An 18,783-nucleotide genomic window follows, 5' to 3' on the forward strand; every position below is an offset into this window, starting at 1 on the left:
CAACAAGCCAGTCTCATTGTGGCCCTGCAGACAAGGGACGCATTCATTGTGTTAACTTACACACAGCGTCCGGCATCACAAATCCCTCGTCCTGAGCACATCCAAGGACACCCCGAGGCCAGTACAACATTATCAATAGCCCAGGAATCTGCTCCTACGGTGTAGTTGGCCTGAATCCATCGGAACCGTGTCCTGGGAGAACTAATCAAAAAACAAACAAATAAAACACCATACCATGCTGTTGGCCTCATAGGCGATTTTGAAAGCATGGATATTTTATTTCTCTTTTCCCAGGAAGCACCCTCTTCCATGGTCCTGTTTTTTGTCCTTGCAGACACTTTTTGTTTTTTTTTTCATACTAAGTAGTAAATGCTCTTTCCTCTTGACCCATAAGGAGGAGAGCAAAATGCATGCTACACAAACATCTTACCACTTCTCTTATAGGAAAGTCAACGTGTGTGACATAGAAAAGTTTTCTGGAAATCTTGATTTGTGTTATTCAAATTCATAAGGAATTTTAGGAAAAAGATAATCAAGGAACAAATTGGGAACTCAACATTGTTCAGCAGTGAGGATCCAGCCCTGACCCTAACTGGTTGCTCAGGGTCTATGGGGTCCTAAGAGACCTGTGTTTTCTGTCTTGTTTCTCAATACGCTGTCTCTAAAGCCAAGAGCCCACAGAGCTCCCTCTCTTCTACAGCGTTTATAGTCGGCTGTGGAATGTATTAAGTAGGATGGCTCATCTTCATTGTCAAGTTCGACAGAAACACACCTCTGGCTGTATCTCTGAGGGTGTGTGCATGATTTAACTGGAGAGGAAAGCTCCGCCCTGGATCTGAGCAGCGCTGTGGGTGGGGGAGGATGTCCAGGGAAGGAGAAAGCAGAGTGCAGGCATTCCTTTCTGTTGGCTCCTGACTGTGGTGCAGGGTAACCAGCTGCCTCACATTCCTGCTGCTCTAACGTCCCTGCCACGATGGACTTTACCTCGGGACTGTGACTCAAAATAAATCCTTCCTTCCTTAAATGGTTTTTGTCAGGTTTTTTGTCACAGCAGTGAGAAAGGAAAATCATGTGCTAGCTCATAGGAGCGCCTTCTCCAGGAGCAGAGGAAGCCCGGGACCCCACAGTAACAGCTGGTATTGGGGGAACAGATTACGTGGAAAAGGACTTAGCTATTTCGAATACTGGACACGGCCTACCAAAGGCTGACTCTCAGTAGTGACATTTCAAGCACCACTGTTTCTCAATACAGGCTTAGTCTGACGAGAATGGAGGTTTTAAGATGACAGTCTAATGATGTCACTACTCTGTTTAGCACTCGTTGTGTGCACTCTGGAGACCAAGGCCTTGTGCTATCTGCCCTCTTTGTCAGCGCCAGCCTATCTGTTCTCAGGTCTTGCTTCACAATATGCTTTGGCATTACCAAATCCTAGAATTTCCCCCACCAGCTCTTGCGTTTTCTGGCCTCTACATTTTGTTCTTCTGCTTTGTAGCAGCAGGTGTGATCTCCCATGAGCCTCTTCACCTGGGTAAGCCCTACTCCTATTCACTCAGCAGAGACAGCGACTCCTTAGGAACTTTGCCCTGCAGCCCTAGGCCACGGTGCCTCTGTTATCATTTCACATATGTAAATATAAATAAATGATTAGATGTGTGTTATCCTAAAGAACAGTTGAGTCCTAGCAGGAGTTTATTCATTAGGTACCAGAGTGCTAAAAATACAATAGCTATGCAATAAATGTTGTGTTAAAACAAATAAATAGGCTGTAAGCAGGCACTGTTTTAAGCTTTAGGGGTTCATGGAAAACTATCTCAGACCAAATGTCAACAGGCTGCAGTGTCCTGTGCTTTCCCCCTGTCCTTCGGTTGCATGTCTTATCTGAATTGTACCAGGAAAAGATGGCTGTGCATGTATTTGAGACAGAAAAGACTTACTGCAGGATACTGGACTCAGCAAGTAGCAGAGCTGAGAATCCAATGAGGAAACCATTGTGTGAGGAAATTACTACAAGTACAACTTCTGGAACTCCTTGGTTACATGTAAGGACAGCCATCCGAGGCACCTTGTACTAGGCTACTTTCTAGGATGGTGCTCGCACAGTTACCCAAATAGCGCTACTCCAGAGTGGACTCGCCCTTATTTTCAAATTAGGTGACAGAAACCTAGCTTTCAGTCAAATGACAGGTCTCACTTGGTGGACAGCGGAAGGTAGACCGTGACCCGCCTCCAGTTCTGGAATCTCTCCGAGGTGTAAATTGAACTTTCCGTGTAGTGCAGACAGCCGATGGTGGGAGGGACACACTCTTCGGTGACAAGATGCCAGTCCTTGCCATTGTTCAGAGAGTACTGGAGCTGCACCCCGTGGCTGCCGCTGAAGGGCTTGCTGCAGCCCATGCTCATCTCAAACTGCAGGAAGCTCGGTGCCGACACATGGAAGTCCCAGGTCTCGGCGTAGCGAGGCTTTCCTACCAAAGACAGCAGCAGCAGCGACAGAGGTAAGCATCAGCGCGGAGTGTGCTCCCCTCCCCTGCGATGCTTACGGCTGCCAGTGACGTTTCCTACAGCAAACCCACTGTTATTTAACAGTCTGGGTTTAGTGCCTCACACTTGCATTGGCTTTTCTTCTCCCATTCACTATTTTTACATAGTTACCACGGAATCAGAAACCTGGCAGAGTACAAATTTGAAAACCTTTGCCATTCTAAGAGGGACTCACAAGAGTCAATAAATGATCAGTTTTGTACACTGCAAAACATAGGGATGTCCTCTGACAGATGTCTTTCTGCCTTTAAGTCATCTTCCTCCTCCTCATGCTCCATCAAAGAAAGTTCCAACAGGCACAGGTGACCAGGTCATTTTTAGAGGACAATGCAGCCCTGCACCCCACCTCCCAGCCTCTCTCAGCAAAGGAAGCTAAGCACATCATTTCATAATAGAAAATTCCTTTTGAGGTTTGGTTAATTTAGACCCGTAGCTAATCAAATACATTTCCATCATATGGTGGCAGCATATACCTATGTTCTCAGTGAATATAAGGGCAGTGTCCATGGAGAGACAGTCAATATCTACTTGGCCTCCTTGGATTCGATACCAATTGGCTTGCAAGTCTATCGAGCCGTCAAATTTATCTTGGAATCCAGTTTGAGAGCTGTCATTCACTCCTATAAGGACATCATCCAAAGCCCACTGGGCTGAGTGCTTCCCTGCAATCAGAGGAACAGCAGCGGTTGGGAGAAGGTTCATTACACAACAATATGAGCTTCTTTGTGACCATGGTTTTAAATCAAATTGTCTGGAAATCGGCAGTAAATTAACACACATACATTACAAGCTGGATATAGATGCAGTGCGATTTTATTTTATTTTTTAACAAAGCCACCGGGGGGGCGGGGAAAAAAGCCACCCAGGAAAGTTGGGAAGAGCAGTCACTCACCGTGCTGCGGCTGCCACCACCGGAAAGCCGTGGCAGGTGTCTTTGCTTCCCGTGGCAGGTCAATGGAAATGATCTGTGGCTCCAGAAACGACATGAAATCCAACTCCCGCAGCAAGTGCCAAAGGACCCCGTTGTCATTTGAATACTGAACAACAAGCCCTGAGTTACAAGACATAAATTCAGTGACTAGGACAGCTTTCTTAGAGGCAAGGAGCCGTATTTTTTAAACAGCAGAGCGGCAGCAACTTCAGACTGTGCCTCAGAGAAGGAACACTCATCCGTCTACCTCACAAGGCATGAATTAGTAGACTCAAAGGCCCATCAATTTCCTGACAGTTTCTAATGCACTGACGCCCAGTAAATGGAGACAAGAAGCACATAAGCTCTTTTAAACACCACTCAGCTTGGGATGAACGATGAGCACGCTGGTTAGGGACACATGAAAACCCGATCCAGATCATGCACTTGGAATGTAGGTTCTATCCCGAGCATCACAGAGTCTCAGGTCATCATTATAAACTCAGAAGAAACATCTTAATTTCTTGGGCACAAGAGGACCTGCATAAGCAGCAAGCTGGGCTCAGTCCTTTTAAGTGGCACTTCGTATTCTGACAAGCCTGGGCTAGTGAAAGCTGAGAGAGGCAGGGTCATTCAGGAGCAGAGCAGCAAGACCCAGGCCTCACCGCTGTCAGCTCCCCTTCCCTTCCTCCATGCCATGCCATGCTCCTGCGCTTATGCCATGTGCTCATCCCTTCATCTGTCACAAGGTGGCAAGATCTGGGGACCTACACATCAGAGTGCAAGGGGCCTCATACGCTACCCAGAAATGTCCTTTAAAAGGGAATATAGGGAAAGGCTAGTGATCAATAAAGGAGAAAACTGATATGGATAAGATTGTGGGACTATATGTACATATACATAATATATGGATATAAATTAATGCCAGTCATAGGAATATATACATATACATGCATATATGTTTCTATACCTATATCTATATCTATATATCTGTGGGAGAAACCGGAGGGTATCTATCTAATGGCTTGTTCCACAATTACTTATAAACCAGTATTGGATATTCATAAAAGGTAGTTGGAGACATTGACCTACTTCTAAAGCATTTATAGAAATTCAGCCCAGCAATGTCCTATCTGTTGTATTTGTAATTATATTTTAACTCTTGGAAAAATTAAGAATCATCTGTGGTATATAATTCTTAAACTTGTTATATACCTATAATAGTAAATAAAGAGCATTTTGTTTTCTTATAAGTTAATCCTATGCAAAGTCTTAATTATATTGCAAACTTATGGCTATCGAATACATTAGTAATATTTTATACACGACTATTCTCTTACCCATCCTCATTTATTATTTACATAGTCGGCAAGAGTTAAAAATATATCTATTGACTAGCTAGAACTCCTCAATCCAGTGTATTATTAAATAACAAAGAATTCATTAGCATAGAGTTTTGATAAACTAGAATCTGGCATTTCTAGTCTTGATGTGAGTCAACCCAGGAGCTGTCCGGCAAAAGCAGTACCCACTAGCACTCAGTACCTATTCAAAATGTGCCCTATTGCTTTTTAAGGGTGATGCTGGGTGTCTGAGAGTGTAGACACTTCAGAAATTTCATGTCTGCGGCTATTGCTGTGAATTAACGTAGCTCTATTCAATCAGCTGAGTGATGAAAAGAGATAGGCGAGGAAGGGGAAAGAACAGAAGAGGCGGGGCAGGGTAGCTGAGTAGGAGTAGGCACTTTAGACGGTGGATTGAAGCATTAGAAACGAAGCATCGTGGGAATACAAGCCTTCCTGATTGGTTCTAATTTCCTCTACTCAAACCATAGTTCAAGACCAGTTACCTGCACCATCTGAAAATGAGCCCTCTATCTGTGACTATCATAAAAGTATAATTCACAAGTTCAAGTCCCAGCAACCACATGGTGGCTTCTAACCATCTATGGTGGGATATGATGCCCTCTTCTGCCATGTGCAGGCACACTTGCAAATAGAACACTCACACACATAAATAAATAAATCTTTTTAAAAGGGTAGAACCCAAATCTCTTCCTTCTGAGTTCAGACGAGCTTGGCACCTTCCTTCTAATGAACAGTGCGTGTGTGGGGGGAGCCAAGGTGACTTTTGAAATTAGCCTGAGTGAAGCACGGCAGCACAGTGCCTGTTAAACAGTGTGTGAGTGTTTTTTAGCACTACAGAAAAGAAACAGGAAGGGCTTTGGGGGTTCCTCCCTGCTCCCTTGGCTCTGTCGCTCTGCCAAGGCTGACTTACATGTAGGAAGATATTCTAGCAGCCCGTGGACAGGTCTGGAGGCAGGGAATCCTGACAAAGTCTCTGGCTTGCTCTTAAGACCACCGCCCGGCCGGGCAGCCTCCCAACCTCTTTGCCTTGTCGGTGCTGTTGTCTTGAGTGCAGCCTCATGGGAGGCCCTGATCTAGAGCCCTTCGGCTAAACAGCACCTGCTCCTGCCTTGCAGGGACCATAGGACAGCACACATTTGTCGCTTTCAGCCACGCGGTTGCTACGATAACTTGCTGTGCATCCCATTCCCCCCTAAATCAGAGTCTGTGTTGTAGCAAATGCAAATCCTGAAAGATCTGTCCGTCAAAATACGAGCGGCATGGCTCAGGAGGTGTGCCCTCCGTTTGGCGCCCGCCCCCCCCCCCCCCCCCCCCCCCCCCCCCCCCCGCCTCTTCCTCTCATGAGCTTTGTTTTTCTGGAGAGCCATTGTCTCCCTATGTGCAGAAATGAGGTCTGTAGAGATGAAACCTTCATTCCAAACTCTGACGAGGGAGGGCCTCTCAGGCAAGGGAGTGGAGGAATGTCAGGCGGAAAGAAGCAACATCCGTGGTTTGTGCCACTTGCTAAGCCTGATTAACTGTGTCATCTAACACATTGTACGTCTGAATAAGCCAAGTCATTTTCGCTCATCTGCTGAGTGTTTAGAGCGTGTAAAACATTTCTCTTTTTAAACTACAACTCCATCTGCTTTCTGCCCGGTCTTACTAAAGGCAGCCTGATTTCGACTTTAATTCCAAATATGTAAATTGATGCTTCAGCTTCAGTAAGTAAAGAATCTTCACTTTCATCACTGGGAGAGATTTGCTCAAGGATTTAGTCAGATTTACATGTTAACAACCGGTCTTCAACAAAAGGATGAGACATTCCTACAGGGTGTGAATTCTACGGATAACACCATGTCTAAGAAAATGGTTCAGGACTGGCTAAGAATGAATTGCTTGTTCCTAAAGGTGACCCTAAGGGGAACTGGTCCCACATTGCAAACGGCGTCTGTAACAAGTGGGGAGCAAGCCCCATGTCAGTGTCTTTTAAGATCTAATGTACAATCTTACAGGGGTACAAATATGGATTTTTTTTTTGCAAGATTTGGGCATACAAAAGTCTGTTGGATTAAATTTATCAATTGTTGTTTGCTGGTGAGCGGGTAGCCAGACTGTTCTATCAAATTCAGCACCCCACCCTGCCCCGTGTGCTCACTTTCCACTCCAGCAGTTTATTTGTATCTGTCTTTCCCTTGCTATCTAAACAATTCTTCTCCATTCTTTCTTTATAGTTTACTACCTGGCATATTTTACTAGAGCTGCCTGTTGGCCACCAGTGTTATCCTACTTCCTGTCCTATACTTGGTAGTAGTGTGCTTCTTGTCACCTTCAGGACATGTTCTCGTTCTCTGCCACATGGCTGGCAACACCCGTTTCCCACCCAGCAGACACTCAGCACTTTGAGTGCTGGAATGACCACACCATATCAGATAAGCTGCAAAGAAAATGTAGCACAAGGAAGAAAACATTTTTAATTTTGTTTTGTTTTAAGTGGTTATTTGTTATTGCAGCATCGTGACTGATGCATCCTTGGTGATGCTGTGGTGATGATTTCATCTGCGGTACCCACAACAGAATCAGACTTAAAGCGGACTCCATGTGTATTTGGAAGAGACGAAGGAACCTAACATGACCCATGAAAGTTTCTAGACTCAACAAAAAGGTGATGTGAATAAAAGTATTAGGCATCACTTCAACCTTCAGACACGGATGATGATCAGCATTAAGTGGGGCTTTCAGCAATCTGCTGACTAGCAGGTACCATCTGGTTCAGTGCATCATAGGTAGGCACAGCCTGACGTAGTAACAAACATAGATGGCAATGTGGGAAAACCCAATGCTGCTTTAAGATTAAAGTGTGGAGGGAGACCCATGGGAGAAGCCTTTGGACTTTGTGTTGAGAACCAGTCACATGCAGGGTTCCTGAAGGAATCATAGCACACCTTCATGAGTGCTGGGGCCGCTTACATTTCAAGGCGGCTGCTGTGTTCCTTTCAGCACCTTGTAATTTGGGGCAGAAAAAGTAGGAGCCTAGTGAGATTGGAGTTTTGGTCAAGAGATGCATGCTAAAGGCATACATCCCAAAGCTGGTGGTTCGAATCCCTGTTTGTTTACTTTCTGTCTCTATGACAGTGCTCGAGTTCCTGGGCCACTCTGCCTCACTCTCCACACCTCTTACACAATTCCTGGACAGTATCAGTGGCGAAGAGGTACGCAGAAAAGATCCTGTCTCCTCCGGAATGCTCAAGAGCAAGCAGAAGAGTTTGGTACACAATTTAATAATTCACTATGCAAGCAAGTTTAGTCCTCATACTGAATGCAAAATCCTCTCCTCTTGTTTTCCCCTTCCTGTGGAGAGTCATAAAGAAGTAGAATTCATGAAAACAAACGTCATTTGTTTCTGCCTAGACCCAGGGCAGTCACAGATTTCAGGCTTAAGGAATTCAAGGAGAAGCTACGGGGTCCACGCAGGAATTCTTTCCACGAAATGGAAACAGAGGGCAAGAATGATCTAGAAAAGCTGAAATACAGTTTGCAAAATCCACACCAGACTTTGGGAGGAAAAAAAAAAAGCTATTTAGCTGAAGTTGCTATAACTTCTATAGAAACACAGTAGCTTGAAGCTGGAGCAGTGGCTCAGCGGTTAAGAGCACTCACTGGCTGCTCTTCCAGAGGACCTTGGCTCAATTCCCAGCACCTACATGGTGCCTCACAACTGTTTGTAACTCCAGTTCCAGGGGATCTGTCCTCCATAAGCACTAGGCACACACACGATACACAGACACACATGCATAGACACCTCACAACCGCTAGAAGTAATTTACAAAAGCTTAAGAAATATTTCAGCTTACCTTCATTTCTAGCCCGAGGTTTGATGCACGTAATACCTGATGTTTTGCTTCCAATTTGTATATAAAACTGAACAAGTCTGGGGGAAAACAAACAAACACACAGACTTCAGTTTCTTTCAAACAAGAGGAGAAGAAAGCTCCCATTGTTCTCACGTGCCACTTCTAAAGTGCGAGGGACAGACGATGGGCAGGAGGACAGAGATGCCAGCAAACAATTAAAAAGTCATTTGAGATGAACAATGACGTCATTCTCTATAAGGATCTAAAGAGGGCAGCTGAACCCTGTCGCATTGTGACAGCTGATGTAATTTCATGACAAATTAAAAAAAAAATCTAGATAATTCAACCTTGGAATCCCCAGATGAGGGAAACAATACAGCCTACTGAGAAGATGTTGAGGATCAGAAGTGGAAACAATCACCTGCCTGATACTGACTTAGAGGAGCTGGCTAAGTTTCCCACACAGAACACTCAGTGTGATGTAATTTGTGCCTCTGCCATGGCAACTGCCGGGCAGGCAGACCCTTGAAGACAGGATGCTGAAGGAAGTCAGAAAGACTAACAGCAGAAAAATGTCAACAGCAACGCCGGGTTTTTAATTAATCATGAGCACGCCTAAAGTTTATTTTGTCCCTCATCTTTTTCCTTTTTAATTTCCAGGTAATTTAATTGATGTGAAAAGCAGTTTCGTTTTAGATGTGCTACTATTTCATTTGACCTTAGAGCCAAAACAGTTCTTAGTTTGACCAGCAGGTGGCAGGGTAGGCATCTAAAGTTTCTGGGGGCAGTTTTCAGTTAGGTGAGCACAAATGGTCCACCCACGTACATGGAGGAGTCATTTCAGACATAAAATTTAGAATTGGAAATAGATTTGCTACATCAGTTTACACTAAGAATATGTAAGAGTTTACAGGATAGCAGAGAACTTTTGAAAACTAAGGTGAATATATTCTAGACATAGTGCCCTTGACCGTGTGTGTGCTTCATAATGAACTCTGGTGTGACTCTTTCTTTCTCCCTCCCTCCCTCCCTTCCTCCCTCCCTCCCTCCCTCCTTCCCTCCTTCTTTCCTTCCCTCCCTCCCTCCTTCCTTCCCTCCCTTGCATTACTCATCTATTTTATTATAAAGCTAAATTAAGCTTAATTTTTACATGTTATAGTCTGTAGGTACATATGTTATATAAAATACTCAGTAACAGAAATCAGCTGTGTTCAACAACTTGCCTGATATTTCTGGTGTCCAGCGGGACGGTCCTGGCTTCCCTTTTCCCAAGGCCATTGAAGTAGAGTGACCTGCCATCGTTGAGTGTTCCACAGCCAGTCCCCACCTGGCCTCCCGTTATCTTGTACCACAGTGGGCTTAGCTTCCCCTCAAACCTATCGAACATCTCACTGTGGTTAGGGATGTTGGACACACAGGTTCCCTGTACAGCTGCAGGGAAAAAAGCATGGGACAGTTTTGCTGGCATCATTAAGTATTACAAGACACACTTGGTACACGGGCAAGGAAGAGTCCACAGCAGGCAACTGTCTGCCTAACGGCAGCCATGACTACTAACATAAACATCAGTGCCAGGCATATGGTGCATGCCAGAAATCCCAACAGCCACGAGACAGAGGCAGAAAAATCAGAAGTTCAAGGCTTTCCATGGCCACCTAGTGAGGTCAAAGTCAGTTTGGGCTACACCAGACCCCATCACAAAGATTGAAACAAAACAAAAATTAATTAAATTTGTCATTTTTGTCTTTCAGTTTTTACCTTTTTTTTTGAAAAATTTTAATTATGTTTCTTTTTTAACATATACATTTATATTATTACACTTAAAGCTTAGATACCTGAGTGAATCCGGAGTGCAGGTTAGAAGCTTCTAAAATGAAAAAATCATACACGTGTGTTTCCTCGCATGTGTGCACATCTGTACACGTGAGTGCAGGTGCCTGAGGAAGCTGGAGGCATCCCCAGGAGCTGGAGATACATGTGGCTGTGAGCCACTGGTACGGGTCCTTGGAGTTATACCCAGGTCCCTGCAAGAGCACTGTGAGCCCTGAGCCCTGAGCCATCTCGCCAGCCCTTGCTAACTACTTACTTTTACATGATGACTGATACAGGAAAGGATGGATCTTCAAGGTTGTTCCTACCTAGAGGGTCTGCATAAGCAGAAGCCTTGTTCACAGTAGAGGTATTCCTTTACTGTCTTTCTACTAAGAGGCTCTCAGGGAAGGTCAATACAGAATTTTAAAATGCCGTCCCTGAAACTCTACATGACACAGAAGGCTTGCAAGAGCGAGCCAGTCTGTCTTTGGCTGTCCGCCCGATGAAGGCCTGAGTACTGACAGGCTGGGAGGAGCCTTTTGATGCTGCTGCCAGAAAAACTTTAGAAGAAGATTTTGCAGCTTAAGATATTTTCTCCAATTTTATGCTTTAATCTCTTGAAACTTTTATGCAGCTCTCTCGAAACTTTTGCTATGATAACACCCAAAGGTGAATGTTGTTAAAAAAAAAAAAAAAAAAAAAGTCAAAAACCCAAATCTCTTATAAAGATCTTTTTTGACACTCTTGGGCTTATTATTTTATGTCGCATTTTAATTTGAAATGTAGGAAAGTATATTTCACATGTATGTACATATGTGTGTATACATGTCTGCATGTCTGCATGCATGTTTGTATGTTTACGTCTAATGAGCTCACGGAGACCCTGCAGGCATGTGGTTAAGAGCTTGGTTTGGATACTGACTGCATGAGCACAGGGCTCACTTCTAGGATTGCCTAGCTATAGGACCCATTTTATACCTCAGTTTCCTCAAATGTAAACAGAGTCAGCAGTACTATGGCATGATTATTATTAGAATCAAATGAGATAAAATAAAAAGTATTTACTATGATGTTTGGCATGATTTAGAACCCCAAGCAAGGCTTGCTATGATTGCTTTTTTAATGACAAAAACATTATCTTTAGGGGATGAAACTGCAGAACCCCTAGCAGCTCTAGTGCTGGAAGGTCAAGTTCTAGAAATCTTAGACACAGAAAACGACACACTGATGCTCTGGTTTTTTTTTGGTAAAAAAAAAAAAAAAAAGAATGAACTTTTATAAGCAAGCTGCCAGAGACAGATGGTGGGCCTCACCTGTGTATCCCAGGTCACAGAAACACACGCCTGAGATGCAGTCTCCATGGCCACTGCAGTAACTAGGACAGGGCTCAGATATGTACACTCCGTCTAAGCCAAAGGGCGGGGCGTTCTTCTGCGAGCTTCTCTCCTGGATCCATCGGAATCTGGTCTTGCTGTTGGGAGAAACGGGTCTGTTCTTACATCTCACCAAGCAGAGGGAAGGCTCAGAAAAGCTCACAGAGCCGCTCTCTCCCTGTGTGTCATGCCTGTGTGACACACACTTACCCGTCGTAGGGTATCTCTCAAATCTTTCACGCACCTGCTGGATTTCCTCATCAGCATGAATAGTTTAACACCCAGGAGTGAACGGGTACAATGTTCTTACATTTCTTCTACAGACAATTTTTGATGTGACATAGATCACAGACTTTTGTTTGCATATTTTCTCTCCCCAGGCTCTTTTAACTAATTTTCACCCTCCCTCCTGTTAGTTTTATGGTTATTTTTAGGAAGGCCATTTGAAAAAATTATATTTATTTATCATTTGACAGATTCATGCATGTGTTTTGAGCTTGTTTACTGGCCATGATGCTCTCTTATCTGCCCCCTGCCTCCTCTGGGATCCTTTCCAACAAATTATTTACCAGTATCTTGAGGTCATCAAATAGATGGCTTTTTGTTGGGACACGTAGAGAAGACTCTGGCTATTTGCCATTGATGAGGGAAGGCAAGAGCTTGTAAGACAGCTCTGTTGCCACCCATGACTCCCTCTTTCCTCCTAATCTCATCTTTAAACCTCTAAGATGCTTATTATGTGATTTCTTAGTGAGCAAACGGGATGCCTATCAGCACTGCTGTGAGTGAACAAAGAAGAACTGCCTTTCCTGCCTGGAGTTGGGAGCATCAGACTGAGCAAGGCTTCGCTGCTGTGCAGGTGTTTGCATCTCTCCATGTGGGCCTAGCACCTGACACCTGCTTCTGGTCTCAGTGATGCAACACTAGACTTGAACACAAGTAAGTTAGTGTCTTCAAAGTGGCTGGAATAAGGAGAAGAGCTCATAAAGAATTAAGAGAGCACTGCATGTGACCACGAGGCCCCAGGTCGTCCCTAAAGAGCAGTAGACAAAATATGAGGAGAATAAGTTCTTTGCTGAACCACAGGTTATTTGGGATGGAAAGAAACATGGAAGACGAAATCACGTGCTTGAAATCCATGGGCACAACTGTCCTCAGAGTATTGTCATAAAGTAGGTAGCCCCAAGACACAAAAATTATTTGATATGCAGACACATTAGTTTAAGTAAATGTCTATTAAAGTGGTCTTGTGGGTTTCGAACTACAATCTAAATATTAATTGTCATACCCACAGCTAAGTGTAGTGCTTACCCCTTATCAAGAAAATGTCTCTTTGCAACAGAGACAACTACAGAGAACCACAACCAATCGAGATGCCAAGCTGTGAAGCCCTGTCCCAAGGGACACATCTACAACACAAGCCCTGCACCTCAGGCTCGGGTGTAAGAGCCAGAGGTGCAGGGAGCGTGCTGTGAGATGGTGTCTCTTAGGAATGTGAGAAGCAACATCCATAAAACTGGAGCGAACAAGGACAACAATAGACATGCTACCTTAGATAGGGGAAAAGCCCAGGCAGACTCAAAGAACTCCAGGCAACTAAGGAACGCCAAGTGTGGGAAAGACAGTTTTCCCCAGGAAAGAGCACACCAATTGGTTATCCAATACACACATACAAGTAAGATCACACAGACTAAGAAGGTCATACCTCTGTAGTTAGGAATACACACACACACACACACACACACACACACACACACACACATACACACCCTAAACACAAGCAATTAATGACAAAAGAGAGCATGCATTTGAAAAAGACCAGGGAGGGTTAGATAGGAAGGTTTGAAGGAAGGAAAGGGAAGAGGAAAATGATGAGATTATAATCTCAAAAAATAAAAGAAGTAATTTAAACAATATTTAGTATAACAAAAACATGATGATGACAATGATGATGACGATAATGATGGTGATAAACTAGTCAGACCATCCCAGGGAAGTAAGGAATAAGCTAAGGTTTAGCCAAAAAGGATGTCTAGATTTCACATTAATATTTCGAGGCAGAGCCTCTGCAATAAGTTATTTGTAGGTCTCCTGTATCTCAATGGGGATGCCTCTGAGAGTTGCATATATAACATTATGTATCTACCACTGCCAGCGTCCATCTTCTTTGGGCAAGAATGAGGTGGCTCATAGGAGCACGAACTGTTCCTTCAAAAGAAATCCTCTTAGAATTATTTCTGAAAGAGTGAGGTTCTAGCATTTATTGTAAGCATGTTGCCTCCTGGCAAAATAGCTCCAAGTTTTGACGCTTAGACTCTCAGCCTTGAACATGGCATTTGGAGCTTCCTGAGCATACCAGATTGCCGAGAGTAAACTGATAGCTCATTTTCACGGGGCAAGTAGAAACATATTTACTACTCTTTAACAGAGGGATCTTCATCACAAATGCCATCCATCAGTAGACTGGGTGGAATCCAAATTAACCAGGAAGCTGGGTTCTGATGGAGAAGATTTCTTTCTTTTTTCTTTCCAAAAGCTGAAATCCAAGAAGATAGCCAAATATTGAGAACCTCAAAATAATTGCCTATGTATTAGTATGCAGCCCAAATTTTGCTAACCTCTCATATGTGGTTTCACTACCTAAGTTATTTTACCTCCTAATCAAGAAGGTGTAATTTACAGATTTAACCACGTTTTTCAGAGCTTTGGAGAAACCACCTAAGATTTGTGTTCCTCTCAATAGTCCCGTCTGTTCCTACAGTGATGGTTTTAGTCAGCCTGATACTCTAGTCATTCTAGCGAAGGTGTCCACTGTATGTTCTCCAATGGTATTTATGTATTTAGAAGAGCTGTTTGGGGGCCATGCTTCTGGAAGTCTATGAAGAGTGGGTGGGGTGAGATAGACAGACCGACAAACAAGCGAACAAGCAGGTCTGCCCTGAAACAGACAGCTTCAGATGAATGGAGGCAAGGTGCGATGGCTATCCCAGATGGCAAACACGAGATAGGTGATGGTTCCTCAGGGAGGGAGGCATACAGGGCAGAGCCAGGAGCTGAGAAAAATGGACGGGGACCTGCTCTCAGAGAGAACTGTCTTAGTGAAGGCGTTGGGTCCTAGACCCTGCTCTTGGATAACCGAGACTGAACCAACGAGCTTCTTGGTGACATTCAGGTAACTGACTGCCATGTATTTCCAATTTCTTCTGCCTCCACCTTATTCTTTCCCCCCTCCCCAGCTAAACTACAAAATGACAAATAAAAAACAAAAAAATTATATGTAACTTGACATAGATCAGATGATTGCAATAGTTTTGTGGCTAGTTTTTTTTTTTTTTAAATAGCTGATATTTAAAGACTGCTTTAAAGCTTACCAGGCTCACACAGAAATTTGCATCTTTGACCAAACAAGCATCCCAGACATTTGCCCACCGACAGCTAGAGTGCCCGTTCTAGAGTGCATGTTCTCAGTCTCCACGCTCAACTAATGATGGAGGCAGAGAACGCAATTAGCTCGAATAGCTTGATCGTGCTCAGTAAATCTGTAATCAATCAGGTGAAAAAAAAAAAAAACCCAAAAATGTTCCAGACAGAGAAGGGCTTAGCAGCTCTGTGAATCTGCTTTCATTACCACCACACCGGAGTGCAGGATAGGCTACCTGCAGCACCAAACACCTCCATACCTTGGGACTTATACCAACATAAGTTTGTGTCTTGCTTAGTTCACACATCCGGCGTAGTTGCCAAAGACTCTGCTTGTCACATTGGGGCCTAATGCATGTTTTAGTTCCTGCATGGAATACAGGGAATGCACCTGGGTTCTAGACAGCCAAGTGCTTCATCCATCCACACTTTATTAGGCCATGTCAAGTTCTGAGGAATGTGAGCATAAGCCTACCTCATTCCAGGGAAGAGAGACTCTGGGAGAAGTGCTGAAGGATGCCAGTGACTACCCAAACCCTGTATGCTTCACCATCACAAAGCAATATAACCAGTTTCCTGTATCACTTCCATACAGAAGCAAAGGCCTTGACTGAGACACACTAGGCTACAGTCCAGAATTTAATCACCAAGTGTCTACACAAAGAGTGTTTCTTTATCTTTTCTAAAACCACAGAGTGAAAATGCATGATCTCTCTTGTACCCACTACATCTGATACAAAATGTTATACACTTAGAATATTGAACCTGGAAAAAATATGTCTTTATAAAAAAAAATCACCTGATTTTATTCTTTTTGTTTTTTTAACTTACCAATGGGGATAGTGTGACTCTGTACTTCTTAGATGACAAGAAGCCGAGAGCTAGGTTAGCTCCTCCTTCATTGAAACTGACTCACTTCAAAGTCTCAGTCTGATTATCTTGTTATCCATCAACAGATTTTAAAAAATATTTTCCTGTTATTATTTGTTTTAGTAGTCTATTTAAAGTGACCATTGACATGGCAAGATACCTCAACTTTTCTATATAAGGAAGCATCAAATAAAAATCTATGTATTGCAAAAGCTTGGTATAAAGCCATGCGGTTCTTTTAGCCCTTAGCATCTTTTATTCACTCCTTTATGCCACTGCCCAGAACTGTACTTGCAATAGGTGGGTGATGAAGAAATATTTTTTGAATGAGTTAACAGATGAATGAGTAAACAGGCCTCACCATCCACTTATGCTATTTTGGCAATTTTACTACTACTACTTCTACTCCTCCTCCTCCTCCTGTTGTTATTATTATTATTATTATTATTATTATTATTAATTTGCCTGAAGTCACTACTTGGGTAGAACAGCCAGACTGTATGACACTATGGCACCCAACAAGAGGTCGCTTTACCTGGATGCAAGGGACCTTGGAATGGCAATGGTGATTCTGGTCCATTCTTCAAAGTCCCCCGTATAATAGACAGTGGGCTCGCTCAGTTCCCTGGAGTTCCCTTCACATCCTTTGCCTGTTGAAGCTGGAAAGCAGCCTTCCTTCACCAGCAACCAGGACATGCCAGCATCATGTGAGTACTGAAGGAGAACCGGGGCGGTGCTGCTGAACTGACTGGCACACCCTATGTTTAGCTGTTAGAAAGAAGGACAGGATCAGGCAAGGTTTTTTTTTTTAATTAAAAAAATTTTTTTTATTAATTTATTCATATTACATCTCGATTGTTAGCCCTTCCCCTGTTTCCTCCCATTCTTCCCTCCTTCCCATTTCTCCCCTTCTTCCCTCTCCTATGTCTGTGACTGAGGGAGACCTCCTCGCCCTATATATGCTCTCAGAATATCAAGTCTCTTCTTAGTAACTAGCTATCCTTCCTCTGAGTGCCACCAGGTCTCCCCATCCGGGGGACATGGTCAGAAAAGGGGCACCAGAGTTCGTGTGAGAGTCAGATCTCACTCTCCACTCAACAGTGGAGAATATCCTGTTCGTTGGCTAGGTCCTGGTAGGGGTTCGAAGCTTACTGCCTATATTCTCCTTGGTCGATGCCTTAGTTTGAGGAGGACCCCAGGATCCAGATCTGCCTGTCATAAAGTTCTTCTTGTAGGTTTCCAGGACCCTGTGGGTCCCTACTATTTCCTCTTTCTTCCATGCTACTCTTGCCTAAAGTCTCAATTGGATATCCTCTCCTCTGACCCACTTTCTTGTAAGTAAAGATTTTCATGGTACGTATCCCTTGGACTAGTGTGTGATATAAGTGAGTATATACCGTTTGCTCTTTTTGCTTCTGGGTGAACTCACTCATTATAATAATTTCTAGATCAATCCATTTGTCCACAAATTTCGGGAATTCCTTGTTTTTAATAGCTGAGTAGTATTCCATCGTGTAAATATACCACAGTTTCTTAGTCCATTCTTCTACTGAGGGACACTTAGGCTGTTTCCATGTTCTGGCTATTATGAATAAGGCTGCTATGAACATGTTTGAGCATATGTCCCTGTTATGTGGTAGGGCATTTTCTGGGTATATTCCAAGGAGTGGGATGGCTGGGTCTTGAGGAAGCCCTATTCCCATTTTTCTGAGAAAGCTCCAGATAGATTTCCAAAGTGGTTGTACTGGATGTCTACATGTAGAAAAATGCAATTAGACCCTTATTTGTCACCATGCACAAAACTCAAGTCCAAGTGGATTAAAGACCTCAACTTAAAACCAGAGACATTAATTCAGTTAGAGGAAAAAGTGGGGAAGAGCCTGGGACACATAGGCACAGAAACAACTTCCTGAACAGAACACCAACAGCCCAGGCCTTAATGTCAACAATTAATAAATGGGACCTCATGAGGCTGAGAGGCTTCTGTAAGGCAGGAGACACTGTCAAGAGAACAAAACGACAGCCTACAGAATGGGAAAAGATCTTCACCAACCCTTCATCTGACAAAGGTTTAATATCCAAAATATATAAAGAACTCAAGAAATTAAACACCACCAAACCAAACAACCCAATTGCGAAATGGGGCTTGGAACTTAACAGAGAATTCTCAACACAGGAATATCAAATGGCCAGGAAACACTTAAAGAAATGCTCGTCCTCGTTAGTCATCAGGGAAATGCAAATCAAAACGACACTGAGATTCCATCTTACACCCATCAGAATGGCTAAGATCAAAAACTCAAGCGACACCACATGCTGGCGAGGATGTGGGGAGAGAGGAACACTCCTTCATTGCTGGTGGGAATGCAAACTAGTACAGGCAAGGTTTTGATTCAAAGATGTTATACATCAAACGAGGCGCAGCGGCAGCCAGGGCCCCACTATGAGCGACACAGCTGTAGATTTTGGAAGGCTTCATTTCAATAGGGATCCGGACAGGCTCTCATTCTGCAGGCTTTTTTTTTTTTTTTTTTTTAAATTTTATTAATTTATTCTTGTTACATCTCAATGTTTATCCCATCCCTTGTATCCTCCCATTCCTCCCCCCCCCCCATTTTCCCGTTATTCCCCTCCCCTATGACTGTTCCTGAGGGGG

General features: G+C 43.6%; 1 protein-coding gene across 1 annotated transcript in view; it reads right to left on the reverse strand.

The window, feature by feature from the left end:
* The window catches only part of Reln (reelin), a 448,260-nt gene that overhangs the window by 80,868 nt on the left and 348,609 nt on the right, over positions 1–18,783 (reverse strand). Inside the window, exons 28-35 of the mRNA XM_051152119.1 lie at positions 16,663–16,895; positions 11,778–11,935; positions 9,876–10,083; positions 8,653–8,729; positions 3,435–3,593; positions 3,016–3,204; positions 2,193–2,466; positions 61–201 (exon numbers count right to left, since the gene is read on the reverse strand). Coding sequence (XP_051008076.1) covers positions 61–201; positions 2,193–2,466; positions 3,016–3,204; positions 3,435–3,593; positions 8,653–8,729; positions 9,876–10,083; positions 11,778–11,935; positions 16,663–16,895 — 1,439 coding nt within the window. The remainder of the gene's footprint in view (positions 1–60; positions 202–2,192; positions 2,467–3,015; positions 3,205–3,434; positions 3,594–8,652; positions 8,730–9,875; positions 10,084–11,777; positions 11,936–16,662; positions 16,896–18,783) is intronic.

Source organism: Acomys russatus, chromosome 10 (assembly GCF_903995435.1).
Source record: "Acomys russatus chromosome 10, mAcoRus1.1, whole genome shotgun sequence".
Lineage (NCBI taxonomy): Eukaryota > Metazoa > Chordata > Mammalia > Rodentia > Muridae > Acomys > Acomys russatus.